The following is a 20,432-nucleotide window of genomic DNA, read 5'->3' as shown; positions in this document are numbered from 1 at the left end:
CTTAAGCTCTTGTCAACAGGAAGATTTACCTTTATGGAAACAATACCCAGTAGAGCATAATACTCCTCTGTGCTTCAGAGCAGACTCTCCTACCAACCTCAGGCCTGTTTTCCTCGAGTCACATTTAATCGATAGGTCCCTGGTCTCTGAGCATTCCTCTGCTAAGGACATTCTATCCAAACGGGCTTCCTGAGGAAGCTTTATTTGAAAGGGTGCACGTTAAGGACCAACATTGTGTGTGGGAGCAGGGAGTGTTCTAGTGGGGGGAGGTGGTCTGTGTTAGCCATTGCTCCCTTTTAAGGTGGCTACACATCGAGTTAACCACTATCCTAAATCGCAATCCCTGGTAACTTGCAAGAGGATTATTAGTTAGATCTTTGTGACATTTCTGGTATGTGACAGCTTTTTAGAAGTCAAAGACTTAAGACCTTTTGTCAATGTTGTGACTTAGTGGCCTGTGAATTTATTAATACGGTAAGAGATTATCATTAGTGCTGCTAGTATTTCATAATCATGTTTAAAAACACACAACTGAAAATCACCCTTATTCAAAGAAGCTTCATTATTTGACAACCATGTTGACAAGTAAGTCTTAAAAATAAATATCTTTATTTATGGAGGTTAAAAAACTGGCTATTCACTCAGCAGCGGGAATCGGATGGTAGACAAAGGACATATGTATCAGGGGGATTGAAGGCCGTGCAGCTACTGTAGTGGTATTGGCCTGTGCAGAAAAATAAGCAAAAATGTTTGCAGGATAATATTAAGTTTAAAAAGCAGAATATAAACTGCATGCAAAACTGTTTGTTTACATAGAATAAACATGAACTGAGTTGTCCATGAACAAGGTTGGGAAGTCAAAAAAAAAAAAAAAAAGAAAACAGTATTTTAGAGTTGTACAGCTAAGTAAAATTCAAAATGTTTCTTTCTGATTTGTTCAGTATTATGTTCAAAGACAAATCTAAAATTTTCTGAAGTGTTTTGTTTTAGTTTTTGCCGGTAAAGTGTGTATCCTACATGCCTTGTGGTAGAAAACAGCAGACTTGGGAGAAATACCCATTTTTATTTGCTTTTAGCAACATAGTATATCTTTAAGGTATTGGAACATCTGTGAATGGAATCCTTTTTTTAAATTAAATTTTGATTTGGGAGACTTGAGTTTTAAAACAGCATTTATTACCCGGATAGGTTTAGGAAAAGTCACCTAGGCTCTCTGAATCTTCATTTTCTCAGAAAGGAAAGACTGTGATATTATTTGGGCAGTTGGGAAAAGCAGATGCAAAATAGTAAAAATGACAAGAAAATACAAAGTATTGCTCTATTTCAGAACAATGTGAATGCCCTGGATGCCATCTCTTCCATGTAAATATCCTTAGATTGGTTTCTGCTACTTTAAGGAAAACCTTTCACACAGTGTGTCCTTTTACACACTGGACAGTGGAACCATCTTCTCTGTATACAGACTGCACACAGCCCTGAGCTGCATTCTGGGAGGATCTTACTCCCATTTCCCACAGCACAGTTCTTACTTAAGAGAAGAAAAATCTAATGTTCATTAACAGAGCTGTGGTTTCTCAGCTTTGGGCATGTCCATTGTAAAACCTTCTTGCACATGCATTTCATGGGCACATATATCGACACATATATATCATACATAACCTTCATGGTAGTACTGTATAATTCTATATGACATAAAACAATATAAATACAAGTTCTAATATTTTTCTTCCCATACCACCATGGAAAATCTCATATACCTCCTCGGGAGATCACTGATCTAAAGAGCTCATCTGAGTGAAAGGTTTATATCTACATCTCCCTGTTCTTTTCCTTCTATAGTAGCACCACCAGCCATGTAAAAACTGTCCTTGCTAATTATATGTCTCGTGGGAGCCTGAGAAAAAAATAAATCAGAGTACTGTCTCTGCAAATCCTAGCTAACATTTGTTGAGGGCTTCCTCTGTGCCAAGCACCATCCTGAGTGCTTCCTTTACTTAGATCACCTCACTTAATCCACGAAACTATGTCATAGGGGTTACTGAGGAAGAAACTGAGGCACAGCTCGGTTAAGTTGCGTAGTTGCGTAGTTAGTAGTGGGGCTAGGATGTCACCCCAGGCAGAATGGCTTCCATTCTGTGTTCTTAACCACCATGTTTAAATTCCAGCATCTAGTCAGCTTTTACGCGACTCTCCATTTTAATTTTTTTTTTTTTTTTAGAGATTTTATTTATTTATCTGATAGAGGTCACAAGTAGGCAGAGAGACAGAGAGAAAGGGGGAGGCAGGCTCCCTGCCAAGCAGAGAGCCCAATGCGGGGCTCGATCCCCGGACCCTGAGATCATGACCTGAGCTGAAGGCAGAGGCTTAACCTACTGAGCCACCCAGGTGTCCCGTGACTCTCCATTTTAGATAAAATTGTGTGACCCAGCCTAAATGACTGAGAGCCATCAGCAGCGTGTTTTGAATCAGGTCAGGACCCAGACATGCAGTTGAGTAAAGCACTGTCGAACTTCAGAGCTGGTAGGAGGTTAAAAGGCTCTCACTAGCCCTGTGGTTCCTAATGTGTTTGCTAACAAAGACTCCTATTCTGAGGTAGGATCCTGATAAATTCTAAGGATCCTGAAAAGATGTGACTCAGGAAATGCCTTTCCGGTCTAGGTTTTAATTCTTTTAAGGAGCTCTCATTATGGTATAACATGGAAATGGTGTTCGCATGACTATTTTTTGGTCTTTAAATACCTTGTTGTACCTATAATTATTATTTTCCCAAGAATGGAGCTGAAATTGCTTCAAGATGAAAGCATGGAGCTTGTGGGTGGGTGTGCTACTCCGAACTTTAGAACTACAACAGAAATTAGAGGTTCACAAGGTAATTGCTGTGATTATAGTTTTCTTTTTGGCCCCAGACAGGAGCTCTGGAAACACAATATTCTACTAATTTTTTAAATGTACAGTTTGCAAGGCAACACGGAAATTACTGAGAGTATGTACTATTTCTCCCTCATTTTCTATGAAAGTTAACATCTTACTGGGTCTTTTGTAATTGTTTAGGAAGAAACAGGCATTTAATGTATTATAAGACACTGTTAAAATACTTAAAACAATTTTTAAGTACTAAGTCTGTCCTATAGTACTATATAAGGAATTTATTTTAAAAGAAAAAAAATTCCTAATTGTAACAGTCCTAGGTAGCCACAGCTTTTAAACACCCTGTATACTCTAAACTTTGCATTTCTAGAAAATTCATATCTTTGCAGTACATGTCATTTTACATCCTAAATAGTGGTACCGTGTAATATTTGCACACAACACGTAATAGCTGCTTTAATACCTGGCAGTCCTTTCTTCATCCTAATTGTTGCTAATTTTATGTTTTAGTGGCCATACAATAAACCTTCCAGTTTGTTTCATATCTTACTTTGCTATTTCCCGGTCATCAGATATAGGTTATTTCCAGCCTTTCATACTATAAAACCTGGTGACGTGTTCTATGGGGTCTTCTGTTGGTTTATGATTGAGGGAGTGGTGGTAATTTAGATGGGAATGATCAAGAGCAGAATTTCTTATCCAATATAAGAGCAGCTTTGTGACTTGGAATACAGTTTATCCTTTAAATCAATTATGACTATTTCTCTGAAGCCTCTTCGTTATTTTGTATCACTTTTCCTACTGGTTATAACTCTGTTAGGATAAAGGGACACTTTAGTATCATTTTACTTGCAATTTAAAAATCATTAGTGTGTTTGAAATTATTTGCATATATTTACTGTTTCCAGTTTCTTGTGGCCTCTTTGTCCTCCTATTCTCCTAGCTCTCTACAGCAGCAAAATAAGAATTCCACATACTAATTATATGTTACAGATGTCAAGTTTGTTCCCTTTTCTGTTGTTGTAATTATTTTTCCCTCTTAGTTCATCTTAGTTTTGTTAAAAATTTATTGTAGTCATTTGTCTTCTTCTAATAGTATCTGTTGTCTGCATTGGCCTCTTTATCATGAGGCCTCCTTAACCGATACACATAGTATATTTTTTGAGATTTAATTTTGTTAGATTTTTTTTGAGAGAGCACATGTACACTCGAGCAGTGGGGCAAAGGGAGGAAGAAAATCTTAATCGGCTCCAGGCCCAGTGTAGACTCCAGTGTGGGGCTCTATCTCATGACCCTGAGTTCATGACCTGAGCTGAAGTCAAGAGTCAGACACTTAACCAACTGAACCCCCTACTGAGCGCCCCAAACTTTGTTAGTTAGTTAGTTTGTTTGTTTGAAATAGAGTTTCCTATATTGATGTCCCAACAACATTGCTGATTAGGTGTGATTTTAATTATTAAATTATTTTAATTGAGAATTGCAGGGTTGTAAAGTTAAAAAGCCATGTCTTTAAAATATCCCAGTCTTTGATAGTCTGTTGTGCATTGGTTATCTCCAAAAAAGAGGTACAGCTAACACCTAGTATTTTCCAAAGTCGTCGCAAATTCTTTTTCCCCAAGAGTACCTTCTACTATCTCTCAACAGTTTTCTACAGATCACAGTGTGGGGAATTCTGCTTTAATTCACTTTTTTTGTTTTCAACCTGATCAATTTTTTTTGTGAAAAACAGCCATTCGTTTTTAGTAATCATCTTCATGCAAATGTGCAACTGGCATTTCTGGATCTCTTCTGTCAAATTAGGTCTTTCTTTGTAAAACACATTACCAACAGTGATCAGATCTGCAGTCCACAGCGCTGATGTTTGTCTGGGAAAATACACAAGAGATGGCTTATGGCTTGTATTCCCTTGAAATTGTCTTCAGAAGCTGGGCACATGAGTCTATAGAAAACCTAGAGTGCGGCATACCTGGGCATGATAGGAGGGGGAATCAAGCATGTCATTAAATTAGACAGTCAGATTTGGCAGAAAGAACACAGATCAAATTTAGAGTTAGACTTCACAGAGTGAAAAGCCTGGTTTTGCCATTTACCAGTTTTTTGGCCCTGGACACTTATTCTGACTTAAATCTTTTAAAAGGCATAGTAATGCTGGTTTTATGTAATTGATAGAGTCTTTGAATACCAAATTCAAGATGTCCTTTTCAAAACATTTCTTAGAGGACAGGGGCTACCCAAAGAACAAAAATGGCTGGAATTAGAATCTGATAAATCTGATAGAATCTGATAAACCAAAACTGTGGTTTATCTTTTAATCACATAGAAATCTTATCTGTGTGGTCCTTCCCTGAAACCATTCACTGTTGATACTTTTTAAAAAATTAAGCCATCTTTCACTTAAAATCTAACAAGCTAAGAGAGTTGAATAGTAATGGCCTTAGGACATGAAAATATTTGACTTTCAGACAGTCAGAGCCAGAAGAGATGTGTGTGGACCATTTTTCTAGATTTATTCATCCGGAAGCTGTGAGCCTGAGAGGTCTGATGAGCAGAGTCCGAGTTAGATGTCTGGTGCCCAGGGTCCTGCAGGGGATTCTCTCTGCCCACTATGAACATTGAGGTCACCTGAGCACATGCAGCCCTGGGATGGGGTCAGGAAGCTGGCCTACAGTGGGGGAATGAAAATAAATACATGTGTAGTATCTTAAAAGTTTAACAGCTACCATTTGTTGGTGATAGAAGTGTAAGAAAAAAGTCCTTATGGTAAGTGCTTTCGTAGCACTAGGGGCTGAAGAGAGTGTCTCGGCAGGAAGGGGAAGAGGGGTTCACAGAAGAGGTGGTAAAACCCAGTCTTAAGGTTGAGTGTGAGTATGCAAGATTGTTAAGAAGACGAAAGACAGAGTATTATTGAGAAAGGAAAGAACTGGCATCACTGGAATTGGAATAGAGACCCAAAATTCGAGCACCGTTACTTTGGAGGGCTAGGAATTACAAAGTGAGCTGAAGACAAAGGGGGTCCGAGGGCAGTGTGGTGTAAGGTGGGAAAAGGCATTGTGCGCGGGTTTGTGCTTTATTCTAGGTTCTAAGGCGAGAGTGTCGCCGTCGCATTTCTATTTTAGAAAGGCTGCTCTGCCATCCGGGTGATGGGTGAGGGTGGGGTCCCTCAGAGACCATAAAGGGATCTCGCTAGGGCATGACCACATCCGGCTGTAAGGAAGGAGCCTTGGGGATGGGTTCCAGAACTGCTGCCCCGGGATTCCCTGGCTTGCTGGATATAAAGGATTAGGTGGGAGGGGTGCGACCTAGAGTCTAGCATCTTGAGGTGATGAGCAGGTGCGAAACAGGAAGGAGTAAGTATTTCTGGAGGAAGCCTTAAGTTTGGGGTGTGGTCCTAAAGGAGGAAGTGAATTGAGCCACAACAGAAGGACGTAAGAGAATTTACGTTAGTGAAATACCCAGCCTGTTGGCTCTTCCCTTTCCAACCTTGCTTCTTTACCTTCCCTTCCCAGTACAACAGCCAGAGTCGTTTTTCTGAAGGGCAGGACTAGTCACCTTGTTCTAAAACCCCAGGGACTCTGTCTTTAACTATTGCTTTCAGAAGAAAAACCAAACTCCATGCGTTGGCTTTTCCTTCCTACATGGTCTGAATGCTGCCCAAATCCTTATCCTCTGTGTGGTTTTGGCCACCTGGTCTCACTGGGGCTTCTAAACACCAAGCATATCTCTTCAGAAGTGTTGCTTACACTCAATTCTTTTCTGTCATCCGCTTTAAAGAAGAGAAGGGTCTCGTTTTTGCCAGCTATCCCTTTATCTAGATGGTTCTTGGCATGTAGGAGGGGCAGGTAGCTGTGGGTAGGTGGACATAGTTGGTAGGTGTTCCTGTTCATCCCCCTCACATTTCTCGGCATGGCCTGCATACCCAAGTGACCTTTCTGTGGGCCAGAGCTGGATTAAAAATACCAGGTAGGGAAGCTCTCCCTCAGATTCTTGTTTTCTTTCCTGACCCCAAGGATAGATAAGTCAACCAATTTTATTTCTTTTCAATAGATTTTTCTACCAGTCACTCTCACTGGTGTCTTTCAATAAGTCCCTGGTATTTTTAAGTGTACCTGGAAGCTTTCACAAGCCTGTGCATCTCCATATTAGCACGAATCCTGTGTGTGGTACACACACCAACTATCGGTTTTCGGGAAAATGATGCCCGGCGTCAAGTGTGTAGGTCCTAGGTCATGAAGTCCGTAGAGGCCGCCATTTCTGGGCTACACCCGAGGCTCAGTGGAAAGCCACTGTGTGGTTTTGACTAACGCCCACAATGCCAAGCACCGTACGTAGCAGGTGGAGCGACATGAAATGGTTGATGGGTAGTTCACGCCCGACCTGCTGCAGGTTGCCTTCTTCCCACTTTGCTTTTTGTCCTGTCCCTTCCTGAAAGAGCTGCTTGAGTTTTCCCGCAAAGCACTGCTAGTCAGTTCCTCTTTGGCCTCTTCACAGAGAACTCCGAGAATGGGAAGGAAAAGGGTTTTGAAGTTGCTTAGAGGCTCGATTACGGAGTCCCTGGCTGATTTGTTTTAAGGACTTTTTATTATTTTCAAGTAATCTCTGTACCTAGAGTGGGGCTTTAATCCACAGCCCCAAGATCAAGAGCTGTGTGCTTCACCAACTGAGCCAGCGAGGCGCCCCTCCGCCGACTGATTTTTTTTTTAAAGGTTCCTTCATCCTGTAGACCTCAGTGCGTCACATTGGAAGGTTGGAGTGCACGACACTTGAGTACAGGCTTTAAGGTCCAGAAAACCAGGTTTTGAGTCTTGGCTCTGTCTCTGACCAACTGCGGGGTCTAAGACCATCTCAGCTTCAGTCTCCTTATGGTAAGGTGTGGGTAATAGAAGCCTCCTTAAAGATTCCTGTGAGGATTAAATAAGATATTGTGTAGAAAACATGGTCATGATATTTTGTCATCATTGTCGTCAGTATGGGGGACAGCAGAGGCAGGAATGAGCAAATACAAGAATCTGAGGACAGGGAGGGAACGGAAGAGAAGAAGGAAACACCTGTGTTTGGGCTCTGCGCTTGGGCTTGTAGCCATCCTGTCGTACTTCTTCCTGGGATGGCATCTGGCTCCATGACCACTGATAAACACCTAGACCTGTGGACAATTGGTAGGTAGATGGTAGTTACCAGAGGGTAACTAGTGCCAGGTGGTATGGGACCAGCAAGAACTCTCGGTGTTAGGGGCAGAGATGGGGCTTCATGAAGAAAAGCAAGATTTGGCTTACCCTTGGAGGTGGGTTAGGGTCTCATCATGAAATGATGTGATGGCTGTACTTCTTTAAGACAACTGGTCTAACCCTAAGGATATTGAAGGAGATCTGTTCCACTTTCTTTGTTCAAATGGCTGGATCCTGACATCAGTGCAGGAGGCAGAGTGGTTTACCAAACGAGAGTACTGAATATGAAAATGACCAGGCCCTCCCTTTTCTCGGAGGACAGTTTCCATCTCTGGGTCAGCTTGTTTCATCTGTAGGAGGAGAGGCCTGGAGGATGGGGTAGGGAGGCAGGCTCTTCTGCCTGCTCAGCTTCCTCCGTCTACATTGCATAGTGGACTCCGGTAAGGTTGCCTTTGCAGGCTTGGTGGTTTACATCAAAGTCCTTGGCCTTCACAAAGATAATGATTTCATCGATACTTCATAGACGTGACTGACTTTTGCAAAACAGGATGCACCCTGGGGAGGTTAGAAAATGAGTATTTCTGGGGCACCTGGGTGCCTCAGTGGGTTAAAGCCTCTGCCTTCAGCTCAGGTCATGATCCCAGGGTCCTGGGATTGAGCCCGCATCGGGCTCTCTGCTTGGCAGGAGCCTGCTTCCCCCCTCTCTCTCTGCCTGCCTCTCTGCCTCCTTGTGATCTCTGTCAAATAAATAAATAAAATCTTTAAAAAAAAAAAAAAGAAAGAAAGAAAGAAAATGAGTATTTCTATATGCATCACCCAAGCAAAAACTGATGCTGCTGTATTTACATTAGTTAAGATGGTACCTCCTTTGAGTGATTGGAATAAACACTTACGTTTTTAAAATTAAAAGCTCAGGAGAAATAAATAGCATTTTGTGAGTATTGTTCTTTTCTATATATTTTTAATTCTGGATGCTTTTAATATAGAGGCAGATTCCTGTGATTGATATTTCTTGAGCTCCTCCACTAGGCCTGGCATAGCCCCTGCTCTAAAGATGTTTACACACCTAATGGTAATCTATGCACACCCCGGAAAGTGGACTTCTGTGAGTTACAGGTTTATGCAGTATCTTCTCTTTGGATTGGAAGGTTGATAGGTCGGTGGTGTTTCCCTGCAGGGAATAGATCCTTAGAATCAGTCAGTGAATATTGCGAACATTGAGTGTTTGCTGCAGACCTGAGCTGTGAGATAAGTTACCAAGTGGGGCCAAATCCTGAGTCACTGACAGCACAGGGATCTTTAGCATCTATGGGCCAAAGCTCACCCTGTGCCACCCTCTAGCCATAGAGGCAGTAGAGGACATTAGTGTTTCTGATTGAAATCTGTATGAATATCAGAGGCTCTGAATCTTAAGGACACCTTTTATAACCTAAAACAATACCGATGAACAGGTTAAAACCTCTATTTGTGGACAACATGTCAACTTTCCATTTCTTGGCTAAGTTATGCAAATTGAATTTTATTTTAAGTTGATCATTTCCCCTTGTGTAGTAGCCTCATTCAACTCATATTAATCTTGAAACTAACAAAGGCTAACATCTTTACCTCTTCCTTTCGTATATGCTGCTGTTACCGTCCCCGTTTGCAGATGCTGTGAGCTGTTGCTTCTTCCTTGAATCTCATCCCAACTGCTGCTGTGCTGTGGCTGTCACGGGGGGATTCTCAGTCCCTCGTACATTCAGCCCTCCAGTTAATTGGGTCTATGCTACTAGCATTTGAGGTGGACACTGAAAGAAAAATGAGAGAGAGAGAAGGAACAGGCCAGGCCCCTTCAGATCTGGGGAAGAGCTTGTGGAGCACAATGTTAGTAGTTGCCAAAGCTCTGAGGTGGGAACAAGCTTGGTGGGTTCAGTATGATCACTGGTGTGGCCTAGACATGCATAGTAGAGAGTGTGGGAACAGAAGTCTGAGGGCAGCGGGGCTGGATCACATAAGGCCTTGCAGGGTCCTGGATTTTATTATAAGAACAGGGACTTCATTCATCCTTCCTCGTGTGTGTGTGTGTGTGTGTGTGTGTGTGTCTCTTTCATTCAATTCAGGAAATTCTAACCAAGCATCTTATGTACAGAAAGAAGCAAATATATCAGTATTATCCTGACAGTGCTTTTAGTTGGTTGAGTAGGGGAAGAGACACAGGCACCTAAACATCAAAAATCCAAGGTAAAGAGTGCAATGCTACAAGATGTGGATAACCAGGGTAGTAAGGATTTATAGTTTTGAATAACTTCTTTCATCAGTCTTATTAAAAGCAGTGCTGGGCTCCCCATGTATACTAGCACACGCTCTGTCATTGTTGCTTTGCTGTGGCAGGTGGCAGTGAGGGAGGGGGCATGAGGCCAGGGAAGCAGAGACAGATCCGGTATTCAGCGGGCACACTTGACCGGTGCGTGGCTCAGAGTATTGTTCAGTGTGGACTAGGCGGTCACTGGATGAGCAAGTACATGACACTGACATCCAAAGTTGGATGATCCTCAGAGCAAATCCTTGCATGGTGTGCCCAGTCTGTCCTCTTTTTGGAGATAACGGTTATTTTCCATTGTCGTTCTCTTCTGGCGCCTCTGTTCACAGTGCTCTGCGTTACTTTCTGGGCTTACTTCTGACTCACATTACACTTGCACACTTATGCGCCGTCGTGTGGGGGGCCTTACAACAGATAAATAATGAATGTATTGATTTGGCAGTGAGCCTGTGCGAGAGCTTCTGTCTCTGTTTCATCCTCAGAGGCCTCATGCCGATGCTGATGAGGCATCCAGCCTCTCCGGTAGCCGGAGCACTTTGCTCCCCAGTCCTCCCTCCTCCCCGAAGGGAGCATGATCACCCGGTAAGCTGAAGGCTGAAGCCGTCAGGTATGAACCACAATTCGGCGAAAGTAGCCTTCCCTTGCTTTCCCTGTTACAGGAAGTACCCAAAAGGAGAACATTTGCTTCTTGGGTATTAGAAGACCAATTACCTCTCTGAATGCGACGGAAAAGTGGGAAAATGGAAACATTCCCTCCCCCCACTTTTTTCCAAGTAAATAAAAGGCTTTTTTCATTGAAGAAATCACTCTGCTAGTAGGAGTACTTGTTTCAAAGATATTTTGCTTTCACTCCATATATTTCAGGAATTTCTGTCTCAGAAGCACCTTCGGGGGACGGGGCTGATACTAGCTGTTCTTGAGCACATGCTCGGCTCAAGGCTTTGTGCTGGCCACTTCCAGGTGCACATTAATACATTCCGCTCTCAGCTTCCCTGGAGGGTGGGGTGATGGCTGTCTACCTTGGCACATCTCTGAGAAATTCTGTGCTGCTGGTTTATTGACAGCCACTGTTTCCTTTCTAAATGTATGCATAAGATACAGGTCCAAAGACTAACGCTTATTTTCAAAAATCACATTTACCCAAAATAAATATAGTTTTCCCACTTGAGTATATTGAAGAGAAGGTGCCATAGGCGTAGGAAGTAATTCTGAAATAGAAAATCTTACTGAATAACAATAGGGCTCCTGTTGCTCATTTAACAGAAGTATATCGTATTTCAGTAAAATGTTCTTTAAGAAAGTTGCCAGAATATTTTAAAGTGGAAAATTAACCTGGAATGTGTAAGTTCTGTCTCCCCTGTTAAACCATTACTTTCAGTACGGTATGGTCTTATCTCTCACACGGGTGTGACTGCTCAGACCTGTCACGTATACAGCCATTTAAACTTGGGCTCTTCAGAACTGTTAGGGGAAGGATTACAGAGGGCCACATTCTCTGCGTCCAGAACCTTACTTTGTTCAGCCAGTTTCAAGGAGAGTCTTGTGTTGCTTACTTCTCTGCTTTGCGGACCTGAGAGTATTTATTCGGGCATTAGTAGTTTCATAAGCATTTTTGAGCATCTACCATCTGCTGGGCACTGGGAATGGGAATTTAGCCATGAGCAGGTTACATGGGTCCCTGCCTTTGTAGAGCTTTTGTGCAGCGAAATAAATACAGTAAAAATAAACGAGTCATAAAGGGGATCATTTTGGGATGCCGTGGCATCATGGAAGAGTCAGCATGAAGTGCAGCAGAGAGTACAACCAGGCAGTCTGAGGCCGTGCACTGCTACAGGTCGACGGTGGAAAGGTCTTTGGAGGAAGGGGCATTTAGTCTGAGGCCGTGTAAGAAGTACATGGGAAGAAGGGATCTGCTAGTGCAGATATCCTGAGCTGGCAGTAAGCCGGGCTCGATCCCTGTGCATCTCTGAGAACATTGTGCTCTTCTGTGACTGAGGGATGTCACCTGTCCTGGAGGGGTACAAAAGGTTCCATGTCCTACCTTGAGTGGCCTCAGACTCTTCGGGCATTCTGCGTCCTTATGTCCGGTTTGTGTAACGTTTCTGAGTCCCTCTGGTGGCCTGCTCTCCTGTAAGGCCCCTGTTGGCATGGTTCCTCTCGGTCTCTCTCAGCGTGGCAACAGCCTGTGCCTTCTCTGCCCATTCACATGACCCGACTTGATAGGACTATGAAGTAACAGTGAAGATTCTCCGTCTCCAGTTCCAGGTCGGAAGTGCTTCTCTATGTTAAAGCCCCTGCTCATTAGTAACGGAGAGAATGCAAAGTTGCTGTCTTGCAGGATTGGGGATAGGGAAAGTACTCTTCTGTTATTAGAGATCAGCATGTTCTCCTGGATGCATTTATTTGTTAGTTCATCCCCCCCTTACACACACATGCGCTCTTTTGAGTTGAGTTCAACTTCAGATGCATACTTAGAAATGCAGGTCCGTATATTAACATTGGGAAATATAATACTTTCATAGCCTGTGTTATCTGCCTCTTTTCTCTTAGCCCTTATATAATTTTATGCATAGGACATTTGAAAGGCTGTCACTGCAGGTGTTGTTTGCCTGGCAGTTTGTAGCACATTTAGACGTGGGTTATTCTGGAGGGGACCCCCATCTGACTGAGCGACAGCGTTCCCTGCTTCTCTTCAACTGGAGCCTGTGGAAGGGCATTTCACTGGGCTCCTTTGTGCCAGTGGCCAAACGCTAGAGTGGAAAAAGAGAAGTGTGACCCATACCTAACTGTGACTCTGACTGTCAGATGCAGATGTTATTAATAACCTTTCAAAGTATGTATGTGAACTTCACACTGTGTTAATTTATAGATGAGTTGGTAAAAATTCAACATAAATTCTGAGACTTTTCCCCAGCGGGGAAAAAAAGGGGGTGGGAAGCAGATAGCTGGTCTCATAAAATGTTATGCCTAGAATCTTCCACATCTCTTTGCTCATTTGGACCCATTAACTCACTTAACTGTGCAGGACATTAAAGCCCACTCATTAATTTCTGTTTGAGTGGATCCATCTTTATGTGGTCATCATTCCCCAAAGCTGAATGGTAGGTTATTTTCTTCCAGAAGCAGGTCTTTTTTTTTCCTTTCTCAAAAATAGTGAAGCATTGGTAAGCTCCAGGGGGATCACGGGCACACACTCCTGCTACCGTGGTCAGCCATGTGGTCGAAAAAGCAGAGGCTGGCTCTTCTCTTCCTGGATTTGTGTCACTTGGCAAGCAAGCTGTTTTACTTCTCAAAAGCCTGGGGTTTTTGTCAGGGGGGAAAAAAAAAAAAAGGCAAGAATATGGATATAAAAATAATAAATGGGAGCTATTATTGGGATTGTTTTTTAAATGTCCTTCCCACAAAAGCAGTTTATCAAAAGAGAAACCCATTAAATTCAGTCTCTTAAAGGAATGCTTATTTGCACTTTATTTTAAGCGTTACTTTCTTTCCCTTGAATGCTCCTAACACCCTAAATGGCTTTTAATTTCTCATCTTGGATTTGTCTCTGAAAACACCCCCATTAAGATGGGGCTCTAGGTTTGGATCCAGTTCATCACAGACTTGGCGGAACGCAGAACGAGGTACCGGTGAGGAGGTCAGGGACCTGCGTTCAGAGTCCTGCCTGCAGTCCTGGCCAAGTTGAACTTTCTTTTTTCTTTTTTTTTTTCTTTTTTAATAATTTTTTAAAATTTTTAATTTATTTGGCAGAGAGAGATCAGAAGTAGGCAGAGAGGCAGGCAGAGAGAGAGAGGAGGAAGCAGGCTCCCTGCCGAGCAGAGAGCCCCATGCGGGTCTGGATCCCAGGACCCTGAGATCATGACCTGAGCTGAAGGCAGAGGCTTAACCCACTGAGCCACCCAGGCGCACCAAGTTGAACTTTCTAAACCTCTGTTTGCCTCATCTATACAATGAATTTAATAACAGTACTTCTGTCACAGGGTTTTTGTGAGAATCACATGAGGCTGTCTGTGTACACCTCAGCCCCCTTCGTGTCATACTACCATTTACTAAAATGTTGTTCTGTTCCCTCTTTTCTCTAAAGTACAGATCTCAACTCTTTGAAGTAATGAAGTAACTCAAACTCTGTCTCCCGTGAAGCTGCCTCGGGAGACACTATTTCCTCAAGTGTGGTGGGCGGTGCCAGGTGTTCTATGAGACAGTCACAGGCAGTAACCAGAGGACCATTTTATATAGTGAGAGAGACACAGTGATTTTAGGGTTTCTTCTGTTTATGGTAAGGATCTTGGTCTTCCACTTAGAAGAGTTATGGACAATGTAGAAGCTGTGAATGGGTTTAAAGGAAAATTTTAAATAGAAGCGCAGGTGGGACGTGGCTGTGACAAGTGTGTGGAGGTGGCATGTAAGCAGCAGGCACAGTGGAGACCGCGTCACTCTTGCCGTCCAAAAACCCAGTCTGACCTCAGCATCCCGTTAGATTTGAGATCCGATAGACGTTCATGTGAGATGTGACCTTACCCCCTTCAGGCTCTCTGATTTGGACACCTCAACTAATCTTTCCCTACCTCCCTTCCTCCCTCTCTACAAATATTCATGGACCATCTATCACATCTCCCTAGCTGCTGCTTTATGGAGTTTTCATAAAGAAGCTGTGCAAAGAGAGAAGACACTGAAAGCATACGTATCTCCCCTGCTTGGAACATCTGCTCTAGGAGGCTTATGCCTGGTGTAGCCGGTGCTCCAAAAGCCTCCGTTCTCCTGTTATTCAGGACTGGTGTCGCCAGTGATAGAATCCCCACTTCAGCCAGCTCGGGGCTAGAGGAACGTACTGTCAGGTGCTCTCAGTCTGCAGGAAGGTTAGCAGGGACCTGGGCCTTGCATGCAGCTGGAGAGCAGGACTCCGATGCCACTGCTTGTGTCTGGTGCTGTGTGTATGGGCTGTCATTCTTACCGGCCAGATTGTTAGACGTAGCTGGAGACAGAACCTGTGGCGGGCCTCAGGCCATCCCCCAGAAAGTATCTGCACCTTGCGGTCCCTATTCCCAAAGCCAGAAGACCTGTGAGGAGCCTGAGCCCGGTGTAGGTCAGGTACCCGCCTTGCCAGCCAGCAGCATCCACAGGGGGAAAAGGCAAGCAGCCAGTTGAGCCACAGGTTTAGAGTGGCAGGAAGGACCATCGTGCAGGACAAGGGAGTGACCACTGCCTGCTCCCAACACATTTACCCTTTGGTCTCTGCATGCGACCTTCAGGGGTAGGACTTAACCCTCAGTGGTCTTCAGTTGTCTCCTCTGAAATTCTGAGGTGTAGATGATGTCACGGATGTGGGTGTACAATGAATGGTCTTAAATTCTATGTCAGAAGTTCCTTATTACTGCTGTTACTGCTCACGCCCAAATCTTGACACCCCATCCAGGGGTTCCCAGTCTCTGGATCTTTGACCCTCCGGGAAGCAGAGAAGGGTTTGAAGTTACTTTAAGAAGTTAGGTCAGCATGCCATATGTAGATCTATATTGCATACAACCCTTTTTAAATTTGATTTCGAATTGAAGTACACCTTCTGAGAAGAGTACGTATCCTAAGTGCCGGTCTTCATGAATAGAGCACAATTGTATATCCAGCCCCCGGGTGAAGAATCAGCAGTGACGGCCCCCTAGATCGTCCCCAACTTGCAGCGCAAGTAGATTGATGTAGATTATGTTTATTCTCCACCTAAGAAGTCATTTAAAAGCACTACCAGCATCATGGTAGCATTTTCCATGCTACCATGGTGTCCTTTCTCAGCAAACAGAATTTTAAAATACACCTGGCCTTATGTCATAATTTTCTTTTTAATGCTGAAAAGAATCTTCAGGTCACTCTTAGTACATGCTTTTAAATGTTTTCTTTCTGGCTGAAATTACCATCAGGTTCTCGTGAACATGTGACATTCATGACTTATACTTGCCAATGTCCCTTCCGAGGTGCCACCCTCGCCCAGTGAGAGAAGCAAATCTTACCCTCTCTTAAGTGTCTGGTATTTTCTTTCCCGTGCAGAGTTTGGGGTGGTAACTAACTGACCACCATGTTGTCAGTTTCACCCAACACTGAGCTTTGTGGGACGACTCTGCATTTACCCCCAAACAGGACTCCTCAGATACTGGGCACTTCCAGTCTCGGAAATGGTTCACTGTTCATAAATATGTCCGCTTGCTACCACTATGGTAATTCAACAAAATAAATGCCATTACGAATGAGTTTTAATTTGCCAAGTTTTCCAACATCCTTTCCCCACTGTTTTTGTCTTTTAGGCTCTAGACCAAGATAGAACAGCCTTGCAGAAAGTGAAGAAGTCTGTAAAAGCAATATATAATTCCGGTCAAGGTAAGTACTTACCAAGCAGAGCATGAATTATATATAATGTCTACTGTTTTCTCTGTTATCTTTAAGATGCTTGGTACAAAAGGAAAAATAAGTAGGTCAAAGAAATTCAGCTTTTCTCTTTTTTCTCCATTGTGCAGCATCTCTTGTGTAGTTGGTCTGTTTGTAACTCAGTGGCCTGGGTAAGGCACATAAGGATCTTTCTCTCTGCCGTGTTACCTGTACACATTTGGAAATCAGTATTGGTGCTGGGCATGGGAATGAGAGAGAAGGGGAAAGGGTGAGGTTGAACTGAGACCTGGAGGGACCTGCCATCCAGAGTCTATTCTTGTGGCTGAGGGCGTGCCTGGTAACCTGTGTCACTGAATGTTTCAGCGGCATCGGCATCGGAGACGGTTGTCTTCTTGGCAACAAAAGTATGTTCTCTGGGACGCCTGGGTGGCTCAGTTGGTTAAGCAGCTGCCTTTGGCTCAGGTCATGATCCCAGCGTCCTGGGATTGAGTCCCACATTGAGCTCCTTGCTCGGCAGGGAGCCTGCTTCTCCCTCTGCCTCTGCCTGCCATTCTGTCTGTCTGTGCTCACTCGCTCTCCCTCTCTCTCTCTGACAAATAAATAAAATCTTAAAAAAAAAAAAAAAAAAAAAGTGGGGATAAGAAGTAAACCTAGTTAAGATAAATAATGGCTAACCACAAGAAACGGTAGGTTCTGTCGCCCCAGGGAAGAAGAGAGGCTTGGAAATGTAAAATGAGTTTCATGGTCTCTGACTCACATCTTTTGGTATCCTTGCTGTACGCCCTACAAGCTCACTTACCCGAGATAAGGTCTGAGAAAGCAGTAGTCGGTAGCCTGACAAAGCCCCGGGGGATAGCAGCAGGAGTCTGACGGAAAGGGCACAGGCTTTGAAGTTGGACCTGTGTGGCTTTGTACCCTCACCCTGCCCCTTAGGAGCAATGTGACCTTAAGCTGGTTACTTCACTTTTTTGAACCTCCATCCTCTCTGTATAGCACAGATTGTGGTATTACCGTTGCTGAGGGGAGTTAATGAACTAATATCTGTAAAGAGCCTATCACCTCAGGAGAGTTCAGTAAATGCCATACATTCATATTTTATATAAATTTTATATTTTATTTATATTCATACTCCTAATTGTCATAAAATTTTGGAGTTGAAAGGAACATTGGTGGGTCAGTGGGTTAAAGCCTCTGCCTTCGGCTCAGGTCATGATCTCAGGGTCCTGGGATCGAGCCCCACATGGGGCTCTCTGCTCGGCGGGGAGCCTGCTTCCTCCTCTCTCTCTGCCTGCTTCTCTGCCTGCTTGTGATCTCTGTCAAATAAATGAAATATTTTAAAAAAAGAAAAAAGAAAAAAGATTGAGCTTCAGATACTTTATGGATCTCTCCTCCTTATCAGAGCTGGGAATCAGTAGTCTCAATAAGCTGGAAACCTAACTGTCAGTGTCTTCTTCAAAGCCCTTGGGCCTAATTGGTAACCCATTCCGCATCATGGGTTCTTGATACCTCTCTGGTTTCTTTATATCCAAGAACACACTAACTTCTAATTAAGATGGATAATTAGTTGATTGCCTGCTTATGTAGTGATGTTTTAAATGTTTAGGTATTTCGAATGTGTTAAGTCTTGGCCTAAATTATATAACTTCTCCCTTAGCTTTATTTTAATTTACTCCCAAAGTATGGTAGTCCCTATCTAGATATTTGCAATTTGGAGAGAGGTGGGTGGAGCATAAAACTAGGAGGTGGCAAGAGGGAAAGCTTCTGAGGTGCTGATACTGTTCTGTCTCTTGATTTGGGGATGATTACATAATTAAGTCTTTTTTTGATAATTCATCAAATGCTACACTTAAGATTGATGTACCTTTTTATGTGGATGCAGTTATACTGTCCATCAGTGAAAGTATGTTTAAAATTTATTTACAAGTGGCTTTATTGAAGCATTGATTGTGATCATCCAGATCTGTTTTGGAAAAACAAAAAACGGGCACCTGGGTGGCTCAGTGGGTTAATAAGCCTCTGCCTTCGGCTCAGGTCATGATCTCAGGATTCTGGGATCCAGCCCCACATGGGGCTCTGCTCAGTGGGGAGCCTGCTTCCCCCTCTCTCTCTGCCTGCCTCTCTGCCTATTTGTGATCTCTCTTTCTCTAAAATTAATTAATTAATTAATCAATTTTTTAAAAACCAAAAACAATGGGGATTTTTAAAATAATAATAGATCTATTTAATAAAGTACAGCTTTTATGAAAAGTAAACAGTGTAGATCACTGACTTCACTGCTGCTTGTTAAAGTTAAGCAAATTACTTAACTTCTGTGAATCTTAAATTGCCTCACCATGAAATGAGAAAATAATATCTAATTTGCAGAGTATCATATGGATAAATGAGGTAACATTTAAGGCCACTTAACAGACTTCCTGCCACATGACAGGTGCTTCACACATGGAAAGAATGACAGCTAGATCAGTGGCATGGGTTTCTTCTCTGTGTTAATTCAGTCTTCTGCAAATAGCACTGGACCAGCCCAGTTTTCTAAAGAGCTTAATGAGCCATTAGCTGCCTTGGGAATGAGTGTCAGTTCTCCATAATGTTACAGTTTAGGCTTGAGGCTCTCAGTTTATGAGCCACAGAAGAGAGACCTCTGATTTGCAGCTGTGAGTGGCTGGCTGTATTATTTATCCTGCTGGTAGCTCCACGTAATTCCTTTTCCTCCCCTCAGAGTCTTTGCTCAAGACGCATCCCGTCTCTGTCCCGCAGTGGCCACAGTCACGTCATTCAGTTGCTCACACAAAGTCTCTTCTACTTGGTAGGGATGTGCTTCATCTGTTTAAAGGGCTTCCTTGGTCACCTCTGTCCTGGCATGGCAGGAGAGAGAGGCTGTCCCTGTACATGCGAAAGATAGTTCAAGGAACTTGTGCGATTTGGTTGCCTTTTCCTCCATGAGATTGTTCTTGCCTGGTGAATGGGGCGCACACCTGGCTGAGTAGTGACCACTGCCACCCCTAGCCGGGTTAGGGTTCTCCTGTATGCTTTGCCTTAGGTCTCTACTGTCTAATAGAGTAGCTTCTAGTCACATAATGGCTTTTTAAATTTAATTAAAATCAAATCAGGTGGAAAACCACGTCCCCCAATCTCAGTGGTCACATTTTGAGTGCTCAGTAGCCACGTGTGACTGGCCGCTTTGGCATGGGACAGCACAGACCCAGGGCATTTCTATTATCACGGGAAATCATTTTGCTGCTGTATGAGAACATATATCCCATTGTATTGTAACTGGTGACTATTCTCTCTGGCCTTAGGCCAGCAAGTGTCAACCCTGACTTTTCAATAGAATCACCTAAGAACACTTAAAACATGAACACAGGGGTCCCTCAGGCCCACCTGCAAAGAGGTCTTCTAGAGTGAGACCTGGGTATTGGGATTATAATAAAATGACTCCCCAGGTGATACGCAGCTAAATCTGAGAACTGCTGCACTGGCCCATGACCCATTTGATGCGGGCTGTTACTGTGTCTTTTACATTTATATCTTATGTATCTGTCACCGTAGTTTATTAATTCAATAAGTATTTATTGAGCATGTTAACATGATACCATTCTGGGGGTTGAGTATATTAGACAAATCAGACAGAATCTCTGCCTTCATGAATTTTACAGCTCAGTGGGAGAGATGGCTGTTAGATCACCAAACCAGAAAGGATTTAGGTTAGGTTTTTGGTTTTTTGTTTTGCTTTGTTT

At 43.2% G+C, this 20,432-nt stretch overlaps 1 protein-coding gene across 4 annotated transcripts in view; it reads left to right on the top strand.

The window, feature by feature from the left end:
* Positions 1-20,432, top strand: part of ASAP1 (ArfGAP with SH3 domain, ankyrin repeat and PH domain 1) — a 350,132-nt gene that overhangs the window by 180,842 nt on the left and 148,858 nt on the right. For all 4 annotated transcript variants that reach the window (XM_045078132.1, XM_045078133.1, XM_045078130.1 and 1 more), the window contains exon 4: positions 16,617-16,689. In XM_045078132.1, coding sequence (XP_044934067.1) covers positions 16,617-16,689 — 73 coding nt within the window. The remainder of the gene's footprint in view (positions 1-16,616; positions 16,690-20,432) is intronic.

This window comes from Mustela putorius, unplaced genomic scaffold (genome assembly GCF_011764305.1).
Source record: "Mustela putorius furo isolate JIRA1106 unplaced genomic scaffold, ASM1176430v1.1 tig00000228_pilon_pilon_pilon, whole genome shotgun sequence".
Taxonomy (NCBI): domain Eukaryota; kingdom Metazoa; phylum Chordata; class Mammalia; order Carnivora; family Mustelidae; genus Mustela; species Mustela putorius.
Note: the sequence above shows the minus strand (reverse complement) of the source record. Positions and strands in the feature narration are given on the sequence as shown.